The sequence below is a fragment of the Xiphophorus hellerii genome, chromosome 7 (genome assembly GCF_003331165.1).
Source record: "Xiphophorus hellerii strain 12219 chromosome 7, Xiphophorus_hellerii-4.1, whole genome shotgun sequence".
Lineage (NCBI taxonomy): Eukaryota > Metazoa > Chordata > Actinopteri > Cyprinodontiformes > Poeciliidae > Xiphophorus > Xiphophorus hellerii.
In genome coordinates this window covers 1,667,959-1,686,177 of record NC_045678.1, presented here as the reverse complement: position 1 = coordinate 1,686,177, position 18,219 = coordinate 1,667,959, and the positions used below count along the sequence as shown (strand labels likewise).

The 18,219-nt window shown below is 39.2% G+C and overlaps 1 protein-coding gene across 1 annotated transcript in view; it reads right to left on the bottom strand.

Annotated features, from left to right (window-relative positions):
• LOC116723743 (aryl hydrocarbon receptor-like) overlaps window positions 1-18,219 on the bottom strand; it is a 31,629-nt gene extending 13,410 nt beyond the window's left edge. The window contains exons 1-5 of the mRNA XM_032568858.1: window positions 17,920-18,219; window positions 10,635-10,822; window positions 4,044-4,144; window positions 1,942-2,031; window positions 547-679 (exon numbers count right to left, since the gene is read on the bottom strand). Of these exons, the coding sequence (XP_032424749.1) occupies window positions 547-679; window positions 1,942-2,031; window positions 4,044-4,144; window positions 10,635-10,822; window positions 17,920-17,960 (553 nt within the window). The 5' untranslated portion in view covers window positions 17,961-18,219. The remainder of the gene's footprint in view (window positions 1-546; window positions 680-1,941; window positions 2,032-4,043; window positions 4,145-10,634; window positions 10,823-17,919) is intronic.

Genomic DNA, 18,219 nt, shown 5'->3' with positions numbered 1-18,219 from the left:
CAGGTGTTCCTCAGACAAGCTGCACCCTGGTTGTGTTAGAACTGTCGATCTGAGCCTAAATACAAAGATCCCCACCAAAAGGGACACACACACACATACACACACGCCCACACACACATAAGCATCTTAAAACCTACATACAGATCTAGGACCACTTCAACTCATAAGCCACAGTGAAGATTACGGAGTCATGTGATTGGAGCCGGGGCTGGCCTCACAGCTTAATGCTGTGTGCTTAACCATCTCATAATGATGTCTGGCTGTTTGTTCTCAGAGGTAAAAAGCTAGAACCAAAATGCACCTCCAGAGCATTGGGTACACAGAAACTGATTTAACAGTTTTGTAAAACTATGTAAAGTATCAAACAACACATGTAAGAATGTGTCACCCTCAATCAAGTCTTAGGAAGTATAAAAACCCAAATGTCTTAAGAAAGGAAAACAAAAATAATAAGAGTAGATGATCGAGCTTGTTTCTGTTTGTACAGTGCAAAGACTTATCAAGACTCTACAAATCATAAACTCATGATGAGAGGAGAGTGGTCACCTTGGGGGGAGTCCTGGGACATGGCAGATCCTGCAGCCTGGGAAGGATTCAAAGCCCAGTGCAGGTTTCTTCTCAGTTCCTGTTGGTCCTCTGTATGGACAAGCTCATACACACTCTGGTGAATGACATCAGTCTAACGAGGAAAGAAATAAATATGTGAAGGAATTAACCAAGTACATGAGACAAGTAGAAAGACGATACACAATCATAAAAGACACAGAGTGTCTTCCTGCACCACTGAAATGCCCCACAAATGCACAACAATGTGACATGGGGTATGAAGGAGTGTAAAGTGGTTTGAGATTGGCTTGGGGCAATGTTTTCTACATCTGTGCAGGAACTTCAAACCATGAGGTCCTTCCTGCCTCCAGTGGAAATGTAGCAAGTTGTTTTAGAAAATGTGGGTTCCCAAATCTCTAAAGAAAACCAGGATACATTAACATGAACACGCAGAATTACTTTAGATCAGGGGAACAGTCAGAGAAAACATAACAGTTTTCTAATAATAATAATAATAAGTATAATAATAATAAGTGTTTGAGCAACCAGGTGTGGTTGTGGTTGTTGCATAACAGTCTATCCAAAGCAGGGGTCTCAAACTCCAGGTCTCGAGGGCCGCAGTCCTGCAGTTTTTAGATGTGCCACAGGTACAAAACACTGGAATGAAATGACTTAATGACCTCCTCCTTGTGTAGATCAGTTTTCCAGAGCCTTAATGACCTAATTATTCTGTTCAGGTGTGGTGCAGCAGAGGCACATCTAAAAGTTGCAGGACTGCAGCCCTCGAGGACTGGAGTTTGAGACCCCTGCTTTAGATAGATTATTGCTGAGTTTGGGATGTGGGCTCCAGTGATGGAACAATCACTAGTTATAGCAAAGACAACGTCATAGTCACATAACCCCCAGAGGCTCCAGCTAAAGAGAAAAGCAGCTATGCATGCTCAATTTGGTGCTCTGGCCAGTTTATGTTGGGATCTTAGGATGCACCACCATACTGTTTTCTGTAGAGCACAGCTGTTCCTGTGGCTCTAATAAGAAAAATCAAGATATAAATAGAAAATGCAGTGATAGACATCTAAAAGGAACAACCTTTAGCTTATCCCACCCACATATTGAACATAAACTCATCTGGATTTAAGTATCAGCCTTACAACGCTAAACCAATGACTGGTGGCAAATAAACTGCATAACAGACTTTTTTCATGTGTGTCTACACAGAATCGCTTATAAGTGATTGTTTTATTCTGCCTGCTTATACCTTCATCTTCCACCGGTAGAATAATTCTTAAACACTTCTGAGGGTTGTAACCTACCCTCTGCTCTCTGCTCCCCCTGCCTCCATACTCTGGTTCTGACATTCACCACCAAATAGAGCAGATTCAAGGTGAAGAATACCTGATGGAAGCCCAAGTAGTCTTGGATGGTGTGAGAGGAATAGAAAATGGTCCCATCTGCAGTAGTGACCAGGACAAACCCATTGAGAGCCTGCAGGACAAAAAGCCACACACCCTTGGTTTATATGACACTAGTGGAATTGGATCAACATGTCAGAAACCAGGCCATACTAGAACATCACATTTCTAAGCACGTACACCACAGGTGTCAAACTCCAGTCCTCAAGGGCCGCTGTCCTGCAACTTTTAATGTGCTTCTGCTTCACCACACCTGAATAGAATAATTAGGTCATTAGCAAGGCTCTGGAGAACTGATCTACACAAGAAGGAGGTTATTAAACCATTTCATTCCAGTGTTTTGTACCTGTGGCACATCTAAAAACTGGAGGACAGCAGCCCTTGAGGACTGGAGTTTGAGACCCCTGTCGCACACAAACACATATTCAGATGATCTACTCACAAATTGAATTAAAACCTGAGAGAGAGACTTCCCAAATAGCAAGCGATGATAATTCAATGTTGAATTATGGTCAAAAAGATTTGTTCTGGTTAAGGTTGACGATTGATGATGGATTAACCATCAGACTATCATTCAATTGTAGCCAATTAATGTTGAAAAGATGTCATTGAATCAATGTTGTTTTGTGGTTGAATTCGAATGATTGAAATGCAATCAATGCAATCAAACTGAATCAATGTTGAATCAATGTATGCTGTTTATCACACAAAAACAGATGCTCAGATTTTTTCACCTCACTAAACCAATTTGTGCTCACCACTGTCCTGCAACGTAGGGTTAGACAGTAAACACTCATCTCGTGATCTACCACATCTCATCCAAAACAAACAGAAGACTGCAAATGTCAATCAGCCACATAGAGTAGCTCAGTCCTTCAGCTCACAGAGAGGGCTGGCAGCACTGATATGACTGAGGCTACATGGCCTCACACTGATACAGTACCCACTCATCTCCCAGCTGCTTATCATGGGACTCAGTCTGCAGATGAAGAGGTGACTTGCAACACTCCAATTGAAAAGTCAACAAAGAGGTCATCAGGTTTCATGAGAGCATTTTGGTTCAAGTGTTGTTCATATGTGTTTCTGTTCGCCTCCCCTGGTTGTTAAGCCAGGCACACAGAGGAGAAATCTCAAAGATTTCCTACAAGCTGAGTTGACTGCCTGGATGGCTCACAGTTCCTCTCATCTGATGTCAAAGCAAACCGGTTCAACACAGGTTCAGCCAGGAAAATTCTTAATGTCCAGCCATAACTTGATTGGAATATTGTTTCTCTAAATGAGCTTTGTATTCTCATTATTACCAATATGAGGAATGGTACAACTAAACCTTCCTGCTCCAGTTGGAGAATATTTGGCAGCCTTCTCCCTCCATTTCCCTGGAATGCCAGGCTGATGCACATTTGAAGGAACTGGAGTGGAAAATCGATTAAATGACTGCACCAAAACCCAAAAGACCTCTGTGCCAGTGAGCTTGTTCTATTCAGTGACACAGGCACTAAAGAGAAACACAGAAGCCCCATGAGATTAGCTCTCTGAACCACCTTCTCGTGGGTTTTCTTCAAAACATGTTCAAGTTTAATAAGACCAACAGTTTTAAACACTTCAACAGTAACACAGCTGGGAGGTGACACAATGTTATCTTCCCAACACACGTTAGCAACCAGCCACTGAGTCTTTCTTCTGGAGCTGGCCCTGAAAAGGACCAATCGGGATGAAGCAATGGAAATGTGCAGAAAATACTCATTTATAAAACGACAGAAAACCGTCGACAGCAGCACTCAACTCAGTTCAAATTGGATAAAATATTTTAAATGATAACCTGTTTCATTTCAGTTGAATACATCTGACGTTCATTATTGTGAAGTTAAGTTTATCCAGTTTTTGTGCTTAAGATCTGATCTGTTTGAGTAAAGTGAAACATTTTAAATTCTCAGAGCAAGGCAGGCAAGGTCACAAGGGAACATGAGAGCCAGAACCAATCATCACTATACACACCCTTCAAAAAACCTAACAACTCATAAACTGTAAAAGTAGATGTACAGAATGGTACAAACAGATCCATCCTGTATGAGGTGAAGTACTGACCTGCAGCAGCAGCTCTCCTTCACACACCTGCTTCTCTCCACCTCCTGGTTTCTCGTTGTTCCCTCTGGCTCCAGCGGCTCCCTTCTGACTGCTCAGGGCAACTGTAGGGACAAACACACATGCCAGCATGTGTATCAAGCTCTGCAGTGACTGCCAGAATGTGTATGTGTCTCTATCTTTAGTAGCATTGATTTCTCCAACAGTGTCTTCACAGTGTATCTAAAAAAAATCATTCCTTCAGCTGCAGCTGATCCAGAACGCTGCTGCTGGTGTTCTCACTAAAACCAGGAAGATAGAGCATATCACCCAGTTCTAAAGTCCTTACATTGGCTCCCTGCAGCTCAGAGAATAGACTTTAAAATACTGTCAGTTTATCACTGAACAGCTTAGCACCACAATACATTAAAGATCTGCTGTTGTTGTATCAACCTTCCAGACCTCTCAGGTTCTGGTTCTGGTCAGCTCTTCATCCAGAACCAGAACCAAACATGGAGAAGCAGCATTCAGCTTCTATGCACCACAAATCTGATAACTCTTACTTATGACTAATGGTTAGTTACCTCTCTGCTCAAGTGACAGGATGGAGGGATGAGAAAGGTTGCAGGACTAATTGATCTCTGATCCCCCAAGACCACTAAGTCATGACCCGTGAAGACCCCTGACCCACTGGCTGAAGTATGACGTGATGGGATAACTAATTCTGGGTCAGATCTTTTATTTTAAGAACATAAGGTTAACAAGAAATCTATGTCAGGGATGGTGCAATGTTAAGAGTCCAAGCAGATACCAGAAAACATACTATAGGATTTGAGTTGGAAGTGTAACCAGCCTAATCTTTAAGCTTATTCTGTTTTTAAGCTGTTTGAGTAGCTTTTGGATTTTCAAAAAACTGCATACACACTTATTTATTTATTTACACATTAATTGTGTTTGCTCAGTCCCTGAAATTAAGCCATCCTGGTTGATTAGGAAGTCAGTAAAAGAGGTTACATTACTCCTAATGAGCTCAAATTTGAGCTGCACTGCTTGCATGAATAATGAGTTATGCATTGCTGCCCAGGTTTTGGTGCAACTTCATCATTCTTCTTTAGGACTTCAACAAACTGCTTTTTTCTGACCTGCCCAGTCACCTCCTGTGGTGAATATAGACTGGTGTCAGGACATGTTAGGGGATGGTTGCCATTGCGCCCTGATTGACATGTAAGCAGTGACCCCAAAAAAACACAGCTTGCCACATTTTATCAGGTTCTGGTGATACTTCTTGTTCTAAGCTTTTGTCTGTAGGTAGCAGACACACAAACTCGCCTTTTCTCATAAAACTATTAAACAATCGTCATCTCCATTAATGATTTTTTTTCCCAAATCTGAATTAAACCATTTATTAAATAAAAGTACAACGATAGTAGAAGGTACTTGATAGTCTGATGCAAAGATAACAGATAGTCGGGGTCCTTTTGGTGGAAGTGGAAATTTTCTGCAGATTATTACAGTCAAACCAGCAGATTGTCTTGGAAGGCAGAAGGCTGAGCCTGAATATCTGGGCTCATGTTTTAATACATTGAAACACAACCAAGATAAGAATTAAAATGCTGATAGGTTTTCTAAGGTAATCTTACATTGGGAGCAACAAATAGAAGCAAAAAATAAAAGCAACATTGAAGTAATAAAACACAGAAGACTCAAAGTCACCAAAAGACTACAAACTGAAAATACATGCAGAAATGACTTGAAGGCATTGTGGTAGGAGAGAAAATATAGAAATCATTTAGGGTAAGACCTTCTCAACAAGTGGTTTTGAGATTAGAATGAATAAATCTGGGTGCAGGTCCATAGGGCAATTCAGAGCCGGTAGCCATGGTAACTGAAAGATTTGAGTTTCATGGAGGAGGAGTGGAAAGGATGGAAGTAGAGCTGGACCTCAGAGTGAAGGATGCTGCACAAGTTTTCACAAGTTTAGCAAGAAAAGATTTTTAGCAACAGGTCTTATTCGCTGTGCGGAGATGGATCTGGAGATGATGCACTCAGAATACTGAACCAACTGAAATTCTGGGCAATGTTTATCAATCCATTGATCACTAGTTTTAATCAGCACATAAATGAAAAATATCAACTCAAGGCTGCCCTGCAGTTTTCAATGATCCAGAAAACACTGCAAATATTAGCAAATATTTCACCACTTTCAATTTGTTCATCATACAAACTACAACAGGATTAACTGGAACATTTTGAGCTGGTGCTGCTTACATTTCCAGCCCAATCCCTACACGTTGTCCTGGAATTCCTCCAAAGGGCTGTCACAGCTCAGCATACACACACAAGTGCATATATATATATATATATATATATATATATATATATACAGTACAGACCAAAAGTTTGGACACCTTTCTAATTCAATGGGTTTTCTTTATTTTCATGACTACTTATAAGGCAAGAGACTCCACTTATTAACCTGACAGGGCACACCTATGAAGTGAAAACCATTTCAGGTGACTACCTCTTGAAGCTCATCAAGAAAATGCAGAGTGTGTGCAAAGCAGTAATCACAGCAAAAGTTTGCTACTTTGAAGAAACTAGAATATAAGGGGTATTTTCAGTTGTTTTACACTTTTTTGTTTAGTGCATATTTCCACATGTGTTATTCATAGTTTTGATGCCTTCAGTGTGAATCTACAATGTCAATAGTCATGAAAATAAAGGAAACTCATTGAATTAAAAGGTGTGTCCAAACCTTTGGTCTGTACTGTAGTATGTCTTGCTACCTTCACAAGGACTTTGCATTGCCTAACATTCAGTTTTCATTCATTTCTACAGCCTAACCCTGACCTGAACTCAATTCACACATCAGTCCTAAACCTAGTCCATAACTGAAAAACAGCACACACAGATGCATTGATAGGTTAGAAGAAAATACTTTATTTTCAGATTAACCATATAAGAAATATTGCTTTAGCAGCAGTCTGTTTATGCAACACTGTCAGATCAGATGAATTATGAAACGGCGCTACATGTGCAGACAGCATTAGGCCAACATGTTAAGCCTATGAAGAGGAAGGGTTCCCTGGCACTGACTGCTCAGCTGCAGAGTGATGCTGATGATTAGATCAGATCCTTCACCCACAGTCAGGTTACATCACAAAGCAGGGGGATGAAGATGCCATGAGGTCTAACAGATTGCTTTAAGAATCACCTTTATATCTGCAATCAGACGGGAAAAGTCACAGAGCAAACTTTGCATCCCTCCTGACGTCCAGACAGACGCTTCAACTTCCACTGACCAAGCAACACTGGCTGTCTGCTGGCAGGTTTACATCACTCTGGCTCAAGTTAGTGCCTAAACTTTCAATTCTGCAATCATTGAAAACTAATAATTCTTGAGTTTTAAGTTGTTCATTTTTGTTACCATAAAAAGTAATTCAAAGTGTAAGAAACTAGGAGTAGATTATAAATAGCTAACAAGCAAGGGGAACTATTGAAGGGTGCAAGGGCACATTAAAAGTTGTACTCTTCAACTTTTAATGTGCTGGTGGAATTTAGGGAGCATTACTTTCAAATCAGCATGGTGAAAATTACCCACGACCATATATACATATACATCACCTACTGTACATACATATATTGGTGGGGGGGGGGGTGTTCATCATTTTCAGTGAGTAAACATGTCTCCAATACAAACATACTGTTTAAAATAACTCAATGATTTTCTATAAGTACATTTATTGATTTGTTTCAATTAATAACATTTGCACATTAATGTTTCCAAGTGAAAAAAATTTGTTTGTACCTAAAGCTGCAGCATCACCAAAGAATCACTGTAATAAAGATCACAGAGAGAAGAGACATTAGACGGCATGCTGCCTTAAAGGCTTATGTCAGGTTAGGCTCAGTTCAGGTGTTAATCTGCACCTATTTGCAGCTAATCAGGAACTACTGTCCAGATAAGAACCAACATTGGCAGTCTAACAGAAATGACAAGTGACATATTCTCTTTGTGTCTGTGTTTTTAAATATGTTGATGCTTATTTTATAAGTTTCTACAACATAATTCTGTTCATCTGTGTCAGTGAGCATTGATCATTGCTGTACAAACATAAATGATTGTGTTAGTGTGAATTATTCTGCTCTGCTCAATTAAGAATGGCAGTGATAAAACCTCTCATTGCACTGAGTTTATGATGAACATACAGTGGCTTGCAAAAGTATTTGTCCCCTTCAACTTTTCCATACTTTCAGTGAGTGCAAAAGCCTAACCCACAGACTATTAGAAAATGCTGCATAACACTGTTTTCCAATAAAACAATATACCATTCCAGGGAAACTGTTTATCCACCATCATGGGTGGTCATGCTAACTAGCCTTAGCGTTTGTGGCAGGCTTTGTAGTGGTGATCCAGCTGTAGAGTAGGGAAGTGACGTGGTCATTTAGGCCCCGTGAGATTTTTACTTTGTGCGTGGTGCACCAGGGTCGCACTTACCCCATGTGAGCTTTTACAATGTTTTTTTGTGTGTGGTTTCGGAAAGTAATGGTCAAACCTAAACTCTTCCCTTCTGTCCCACCATGACATTTTCCATGCTCTTCCTAATTGTTGCGCTAAGACTGCAGGAAGGCTAAGCAAAACCTTTCAGTCCATTTGTCAATTCCTAAATCATTTGGCTTTGCTCTTTTACACTCAGAGTACACTGAGGACACTAATACCTGCTGCTATGACAGCTGACATGCTGTATGCAACATGTAGAGAGTTACAGTACATGTACATATTCACTCTCATTTGAAGAACATCACTTGTAAGTTCTGCTAAAATAATTAAGAAATAAAAAGGTATAGTCATCAAAATATGCATAAGCAACAACTATTGTCAATCAACCAATAGTTTTTTGACATCAACAGTGAAAAAAACTATTGACTACTGTTTTTTTCTATTGTTATGGTGACTATAGTGTCCGCAGCATTGCTTGGAGTTCATATAATTTTTGGCTCTTATTGTGAAGGTTTCCAGGATGTTTATCTACTACATTGATGCTTTTAGGCCTTTTGCAGCAATATTTATAGTTCAAGTAATGATTAACAACTTAAAACAGACAAGCCAGATAATACGCTCTATAACATTCACCAAAAGGTTACCTGACTTAGCATTAGGCTACAATAACACTGTGCTCCTTGCTAGTCGATTTTTCTGTGATGTTTATATTTGGTAGACAATAAAAACTACTTTATCATTCTAGTTATCACTTAGGGTTTTAATGCTACTTTTATTTTAAACATGGGTTGATCCTTTCTGCCTCTGCAGCGCCAAACTGTAACAAACATGGCCACCTGGTGGGATAGTTCTATTTGCCAGAATATACACCACAGCTCTGTCCACCTCTGGCACCACATTTTAATGCAAACACAACAAACCACCTAAGCCTATGGCCATGTTTTAAAAGTTGATGAATGCTCCTGGTGTTCCACAGCTCCTGTAAACACCAAACCAATTCCAGAGTGCATCCCAGCTAAGCCTTAGCTGATCAGCCGGTCTCTGGAAACAACTGAAACACAGAATTAGTGCTGTTTACACACAACTAATTACATTGGGTTTGTCAGAAAGCCTGGAGCAACGGCCACATGGTCCTGAGTGCTGCACAGCAAATCTGCTGCCCTAATCTAACAGCCCTGAGCTTGTTAGTTACTTAAAGACAGCAGGAAGTACGCTACCGTTGATAGACAAGAGCTCGTTTCATAGTTTACACTTTGATTATTCAGTTTGGACTCCAATGTCAATATTTCTATGTGACATCTTCAGAAGCCAAATAGATGTGAAATGGTTTTGCATTACTCTGTCAAAGGTTGAAAAACTGCAGACATGTAGCTATCTGTTTTCATAGAAGTAGCAGCCACACAGCAGAGAAGAAGCACTGCTCACATCAGTGCAGCTGCATCCTGTCTGCTTCGGTCCAAACAGCCATTTCAAAGAGCTGCTTCCTTAAACAAACATGGCTCTGCCTTCATTTCATAAATTCTTTAAACTTCACGGTTTCTCTCCATTATTCATGTTGCCAGAGCATCCAGTGGCCGCATTGCAGTGTTTTCACATAAAGTTACAACGTCTTCAGTGGAGAAAACACAAACAGCTCCTCTGAGGCTACTCCGTTCGCTTCTTAAGGAAAAGAAACCTACCTAAAACTCCTCATCTCCATAAATAACAATCCTGTCAGATGGCATCTCTAAAAGGTGTCATCTGAACGCTCACTGAAACCAGTTTAAACATCAGCATACATGGTTACCTCCATAAAGCTCTGATATGAGATATATGTTCATATTCCACAAGATATAACACAAAAACAGCTTCATCTGCAAAAAAAAAAAAACACTCTAAATTACACATCACTTAAAAGCTGCTGTCATGTTTGTCCACACAAAAAAATAAGACAAACATTGACTAAGTTCACCACAGAAAGTGAAAAGTAATGCAAAGAGCATCAAGACTATCCCCATGTTTACGCCACAGGAGAGTTCTTGTTTCTTACTAAAGACACTGTTGCAGGGCAGAAGTACAAACAACTAAGAAAACATCAAATTATGTCAGAAACCCAATTTGGTGTGTAAGCTCACCAGAGAAGAAGTTCTTGGCTCGTAGGTAGCTGACGCTCAGCCGTAAGATGGATAGTTTGTCCAGACTAGCAGTGACCTCCTCAGGAAATGGCAGCAGGCTGGCCAGTTGCTCCAGTTCGCCGTTCAGCCGGTCTCTGTGCCGTTTGGACGGATTTGACTTTGTTCCCTCAGCAGGTGGCTGTTTCACCCTGATAGACAGACGGATAAAGTCTTAGGTAGAGTTTAGATTTGTCCAACATCTGCTAAAACAGCAGTTTTTAAAACATTTATGTTTTAAAATGTTTATAGTCCAATCTATTGTGATTCCCATCAATATTGACTTTTGATCTTGTGTTACACATACATAGCTGTAAGACATTTTTAAACATTTGATACTAATAAAATATGTAATGTGATTATTCACTAAGACTGTCAAAATTGTTAGGCAATGTAGTGGCGACCTAAAGGAGCCTCCCTAACACCAAATGGAAACCAGTTCTTTGGAAAATAAGCAAGTGCTTCTCAAATGCCGCAGCAGTGACTCAATAATAGCATTACTTAATGCAAACACTTTGTCTGCAGCAATGAAGATTCACTTGAAGTCCAAACAAAGGGTGGTTCTACTGAATTTAGCTAATAATTTTTCCACCTGGGCCTTTTATAGACTGTGTGTAGAGCGAGGGTGCCCAGGTCCAGTCCTTGAGCGCTACCATCCTGCAGCTTTTAGAAGCATCCCTTCTCCAACACAGCTGAATCTAATGAACTACTAAGGGAACTCAGACATTGGATCCAGGTGTGTTTGAGCAGGTTGCAGGATTGTGAAGACGGGACTTGGGCACCACCGTACAGCAGTGAAATTTCCTATGTCGTCTGGCCATCATTATGTATGGGAAGATGTTGATGTCATAAGCTGTGTTTCCATTGACCAGGAAATTGCGCAAACTGGAATAACAAAAATAAATGTACTTAATGGAAACATACCAGATTTAAGAAAATGTTTTTCAATAAAAGGTTTTTGTGGTAGGATGAGGTGGTTTTTCAGCCGTATCAAAATTACGTGTGTGGGTTCTCTCTGGTAATCCAGCTTCCTCCCACAGTCCAAAATCATGACTGTCAGTTTGATTGATCTCTGGAGATAGCCACCAGCACACCTCACAACCCCACTAAAGATAATCATGTTGGAAAATAGATGGATGATATTTTTCAATAATGCAGTCTAGAGTTAATGCACTTTTATTTCCTATGAGAAAATGTTTATTCTGATGTAGAGTAATTTTAATAAAAAGGCATTCAACAAACAAAGGATTGACAGTTTGAGAAATAAGTTCTCCAGTCAAATTTGAGGATAGAAGACCTCCTCCTCTTTACTGCTGCATCTTTTCTAAATATTATATTATCATTCATAATTCCATCATCTGAAATATTACTGTTTAACCAAGTTTCAGAAAGAGTATTTACCTTATAAGTAAGACCCCATCTCAAGCAGTTAATTTTGGCATCAAAATCTTAACGTTCAAATGGATAATATGCATGCCTTTAATAGAATTCATTTTTACATTGTGAAATCAAAGCAAAAATGTAATTATGCATACAATTCATCACCACAGAAAACAGTGTGTACCAAGGACAGGCAGTTAAAGAACCATAGGAACACACATTCACACTCATACTTACAAAAGACAAAACACAAAAAAACTGCAAATAATAATAATAAAACAAGTGGGATCATAACTCATGTTTATAGTCCAGTCTATATGACTCGTTCTCTTTGAATAGAAAAAAAAGAAGAAAAAAAAGAGATACATTTATTCATATGAAATAATGTAATAGGCCTTAAGGTTTTCATCTGATGACTTGCTGAATAGAAGAAAAGCTAGAGAAAGGAATAATTAGGATAAATATTTATATTACTTGCTTTATCAATCAAAGTCTTCACTCTGCAACTAAAGATAAACACATAGGTGAGTTTCTCTAGATCTTGCTAATGTATTAGTCCTTTAATCCTGGAAATGTTCTCCAAGACAGAAGGCCAACTTTGTAACTGTCTTTATATGACTTTGCAGGTTCAGGTTCAGTTCATCACTACACCCAGTTTTCAGGCTGATCTGTAGTTTCCAGCTGTAATAACTGAAGCTGTCTGCTGACTCTAGATCTGTAACTCTAGATTGTTCCTCTATAGGTCCAAAGATAATAACTTCAGTTTTCATTCTGTTCAGCTTTAGAAAGTTTTAGCACATCCACACATTTATCTGTTCTAAGCATCTGGTCGGTGCATGTATGTGTTCAGAGTCACCTGTGGACATCGTAATGTAGAACTGTGTATCATCTGCGTAGCTTTGGTAACTAATCTTATTTCCTGGTACAACCTTAGCTGGTGGCAGCACATATTGAATAAGAGCAGCCCTATGATTGAACCTTGGAGTACCCCACATGTGACTACAGTCACATATGGTAATAAATTCTGCTTTTAAATGTTAAATATTAAGAGAATATTTATTTCAGTCACAAAGAGGATGCATGCATGCCAACAACTAAACAGCACTGAGTTTGGGTTCAGTCCTTATTAACCCGGGTAGACATGATCCAAGATGAAGGCTCCTGCAGCCGGTTCAGAAAGGAACGCCTCTAATAGCTGATAATCACATGCTCCCAATTCAGCAGAGGGCAGGACTTCCTGCTGCTTAGATCAGAGATCTGACTGCATCACGCATGGAGGATTATACCAGCAAAGACAAGAAGGCAGTACATTTGGTGCAGCTGTCATGGTGACTCCAAGTTCATTCATGGTGACGTCCATGACTCATCATCGCTGCAAAGTGAGAGAACAGGCCAGAAGTCTGGTCACAGCACCCAGCCTCCCAAGCCTCCGGGCCCCCAGGCCCTTCCATGTTACCATGTGGTTCACATGTCTCTTCATCAAGCTGTGACAGTTTTACAGTGTTTATTTTTTTTAAGGGTTGCAGCCAGATATCCCTGCTGATAAATAAGATTTTAAAGTTAGTTTTTATATATATATATATATAACCAGTCCACACTACAGGATCATAGACTACAAGGTGTAGACAAATAATTATAATAACTGACAAAAATCAATTTTTTTGCACAAAAGACCAACCAACCAATAGTTTTGTATTTTAAATGTCGATAAGCAAATAAACATAAATCCCTTCCCCACCAAAAAAGTGTGTGTGTTTCTTCTCTAAAGTTCATAGACAGGAAATGGCTCCCGATCGAAAAGCCCCACTGCAAGATCTGCAAATAAACTGGAAAATACATAAGTCCTGTGTACAATTTGAGATTTACAATGAATAGAATAGAATCATAAAATAGACTTACATGTCACGTAAATTAAAGTCACTCACCAGGAATCCTTTTTTTTTTCTTTTATCACCTACACTGGACAAATATCACATGTATTTTTTTTTTCATCACGGAACACAAACTGCTAGTTTTTAGTCATTTTAAGTTTTGATTAATTCTAAAACTTACGAGCAACTTTTGACTCAGTGATGTCACAAGTTTCCAGGACTTCCAGCGCTGGCTACTTGTGGTGCAGGAATATGAAGCATGTCTCACGTCAAGCCGGGTGGAATATGACATGGCCATTCAGACTGCAGATGCTTTGCAAACTATTTGATTCTGATATCGTACCTCATATGGAAGATGCACAAATCAGATTTTTTGAAGGGGAAAGTTTCATATTGAGCCTTTCAGACTGCTACAAAAAAAACATCTGCTTCAAGTTGCATTTACCTGTTCGAATGTAACCATTCTCACTCTTAGGATGGCAACTAAAGAGTTCAGTTCAAATTCATTCCAATTTTGTCTCCAAATAATCAAAAAACAAAGTAATAAAAGAAATTGACCCATGTATATTGTTACACAGCAGCTGCTGTGTCTACAGTAGCAATATTAGAATAATTTAATTTATTTTTAATTAAGCTAACTGACTGTCATCTTCATACAATAATGGATGTTCTGCATCCATTCAGCATTAAAACTGTGTTCCTACCAAACAACAGTCAGAGCATCTCTGATCCTCACCAGCACAACGGCAAAGTCCAATCATTTCATCTGCAGTTATTTTTTATATTTAAATTGGGTCAAAAAATAATGTTCTTTACTATTTTATTCAGATTTCAGTAATGCTATTGTCTCTACAAGAATGAGACATAAAAAATCTGATTATTTTGTGAAATAATCTGATTGTGATTCCCCCATTTCAGCTTAGCTTTATTTATTATATTGCTACGTTCCAACATACAACATACATAGTCACAGCAAACAAAAACAAACATTTTTAAGCAATAAATTCATTCATTCAAGGAGAAAAATCTATATCCAAACATGGCAGTCTGACAAGAAATGATTGATTTCTTATTAAATCCTAAATGAACTGTGATTAAACTCCATTTTTTCAAGTTGGGGTGATTTCACAAGCCAAACCAAGGCTTAATTATTAACTGACCTACAGATATAGTAAATAAAACATAAAAACAGCAAAAATACAGAGACATTGACATCTATCAGTGTAGAAAGGATTATAAAGCCATTTGTAAGACTCTGGGATGCCAGCGAATCAAAGTGAGCGTCGTCATCCACAGCCAGAGGAAACACACAGCAGTGATGACCCTTTCCAGGAGATACCAGTCAGTTATTCTAGGAACACATTGATGGTTCAACCAGCAGGTCACAAAACTACCCAGAAAATCGTCTAACACTCTGCAGGCCTCACTTACTGGGTGGAGGTCAGAAGTCAAGAAGTAAGTAAGAGAGACTGGGCAAAATGGCCTCCAAGGCCAGAACCACTGGTGACCCAGAGAACCAAAGGCCTGTCTCACATTTACCAAAAAACATTCTGATGATGCCAAAGATGTGTGGACTAATGAGACAAAAGCAGGCCCTTTAGGAGGATGTCTCATGTTACACCGGAGCTTGTCCCTTCAAGTTGTACATTTCTGCTTTTGTTAATCTAATTGTCATTATTTACCCCAGCCTAGTTTATTCAAGATTTTTTAATCTTATTTAATATCTTATTTTAGATCCTGTGTTTAGTTATTTGCTTCAGTTTCATTTCCCTATAGTTCCCCTGTTCTCCCTCACCCTCTCTCTCTCTCTCTTCAGTCTACCTGTCTGGCCTCATTTCTCAGCCACTGGTTTTCCATCCAGTCACCAGTATTTAAACTCCTTGTTGGCTGTCAGTGGCTGCTGGATTCTACTGTCCTTATGGTCCCCTGTGTGCTGATCTTTCTAACCTGTTCTCTCCCCTCATTAAACCAACCATCATATGAATTCGCCTGAGTGTCTGCATTTAGGTCCTCACCTTGCACCAAGCAAGACAGAGCTCACAGAGCTGGATTTTCAGAAACAGACCATCACACTGACAGTCAAACATGGTGATGTTTGTGTGATGAAGTTTCCTTTCCACCAGAACATCATGCAGGAGAACATCCAGCCATCAGAACAGAACCTGGAGGCCAATAACACTTTGATTCTGTAGCAGGACAATGATAGAAAGCCCAGTAGCAAGACCACCACTAAATGGATAAGAAAATCTAAGTGAAGTTTTGGAGTGACCTAGCCAAAGTATGGTTAGTCAGACAGTGTAGTATGACCCTTAATAAGGCATTACTGGAGAGCCCCTCTAAATGAAAACAATGCTGTAAAGGAGAGAAGGCCAAAATCCCTTATTGGGGATGTTAAGTCATTTCTAGTTAACACAAAATCTGGATGGGAGTTATTGGTGGAACAACTAGTTAGCAGGTTTAGGAGAGACATATTGTTTGCTATGGATCCCCCTGCCATCTAATTAATGACATCTTTAGAAAAAAGATTTTTATATTTCAGATTATCTTTATCAGGTATTAAAATCAGTTTGATCTGAAACATTTAGGTGGGACAATCAAAGCCAAACAAGAAATCTGTAAGGGTGGGAATTTTTTTTAAATTTTTACCATGAGCTGTTGTAAAGATTCCAGAATGTTCACTTTTTATGGGTTCTTTAAAAGGCATAGAAAGTTGTTGTATTCTGTTACTGATCTTTGTCTTATTGTTATAATTTCTTATGAATGAGCAATTGCAATGTCAGTTCCTAATTTCTATACATCATTCATTTGTCAGAAACTGAGCAAAGCTACATAATGATATGTCCCAATTTTCTTTCCGTACTTTTCAAAGTAAAATTAAAACATATAGAGAAATATGCATGAAAACCACTGATCTAAAGTATCATATTTTAAGCATATTTTAAATAATATATTAATTATATGTTAATAGTATTTTGTCATTGGTATTATTGGTTTCTGGGGAAAAGATTATCATGTTTGGAAATTAAATTGCACCTTCAGATATTTTGTTTCCATATCAAGATGTCTTATTTCAATGCAGTTCAGAATCAAATTGTTCTGTTATAAATAGGAGTTGAAGAAGAACTGCAGGGCTTTTGGTAGATAACAGCCGAGCTTTCAGAACATCACAGACTAAAATCTCATTTTCACAGTAAGAAATGATTAAATTTCATTTTCAACTTGGACATTTTTTGTATTCCGCTGCAATAAAATCTTTTGTGTAATTTATTTTTGAATCAGCTGAATCCCTGACAGTGAAGCGACGCTGTCAGGGATTCATTTCGCTTCATAAAAAAAGCTGATGACAGGCAGCTTTTAAAATAAAGAACATTTCTGACTGATCGAGCTACAATTTGCTGTTAGTTTAGATTTTATTGTTTTCATTTATGCATCTGAAAATATTGAAAGAAAGTATAATAAAAGGTGTGTAATATTGTCCAGGCCACTGCGCGCTGAGTGGATGGGAGCTAAAGGGGCGATGCAGCTGATCCTCTGAAGGACGTTCATGAGGAAAATGGCGTCGTAAGGATCCCGATGTCCAAACTAAATGTTGCTAAACAGCCAATACAAAGTTATTAAAACGAATGGAATGTTTAGGCATTTTTGCTCCTCCATCTTTTTATGGATTAATTTATTTATTTCTGTTGAAGAAGCTGAAGCTGCAGGTCGGACGCTGAGGCCTCTGCAGGCCTGAGATCTGATCCATCTCTTTTTACAACGAAAACATTTTTCCCAGCGTTTTTCTTTTTCTAAAACCACATTTTCCCAGAATAATCGGGGCTTTCAAAATTAGTGCGAACTAAGAAAAAAACAAAATCTCAACCGTTACTTTTCCTACTTGTCTGGTCGCAGCTTTGCGCCTTCTGACGCACAGTTCTGCTCAGCAGGTGCATCTCAACTGGTCTGCGCTCCTTTAAAACACATTTTACAATAAAGATGAGAAACTCATTGGAACTCACGCTCTCTGGACGGGTTTTCTCCTCTTGCGTCCTGCATACATGTCTGCTCCTTTTCTAGAAGGACACGCAGAACCCACCGGCCAACGTTCCGCTAGAATCTTCCGCCCGCATACATCATGTCCGATAATAGGAATAACAAATCCAAAGGCATCAACGAATGAACTGGACAGGAAAGTGACGCAGCAGAGTTCTGTCTCTGAGCAGCAGCTCCTCAGAGCGTTGGCGCAGTTTGCACCAGAATGTAGCGCATCTCTCCTGCGGGTCAGACAGCTTGCAGACAGCAGCAGAGCCTCTTCCACT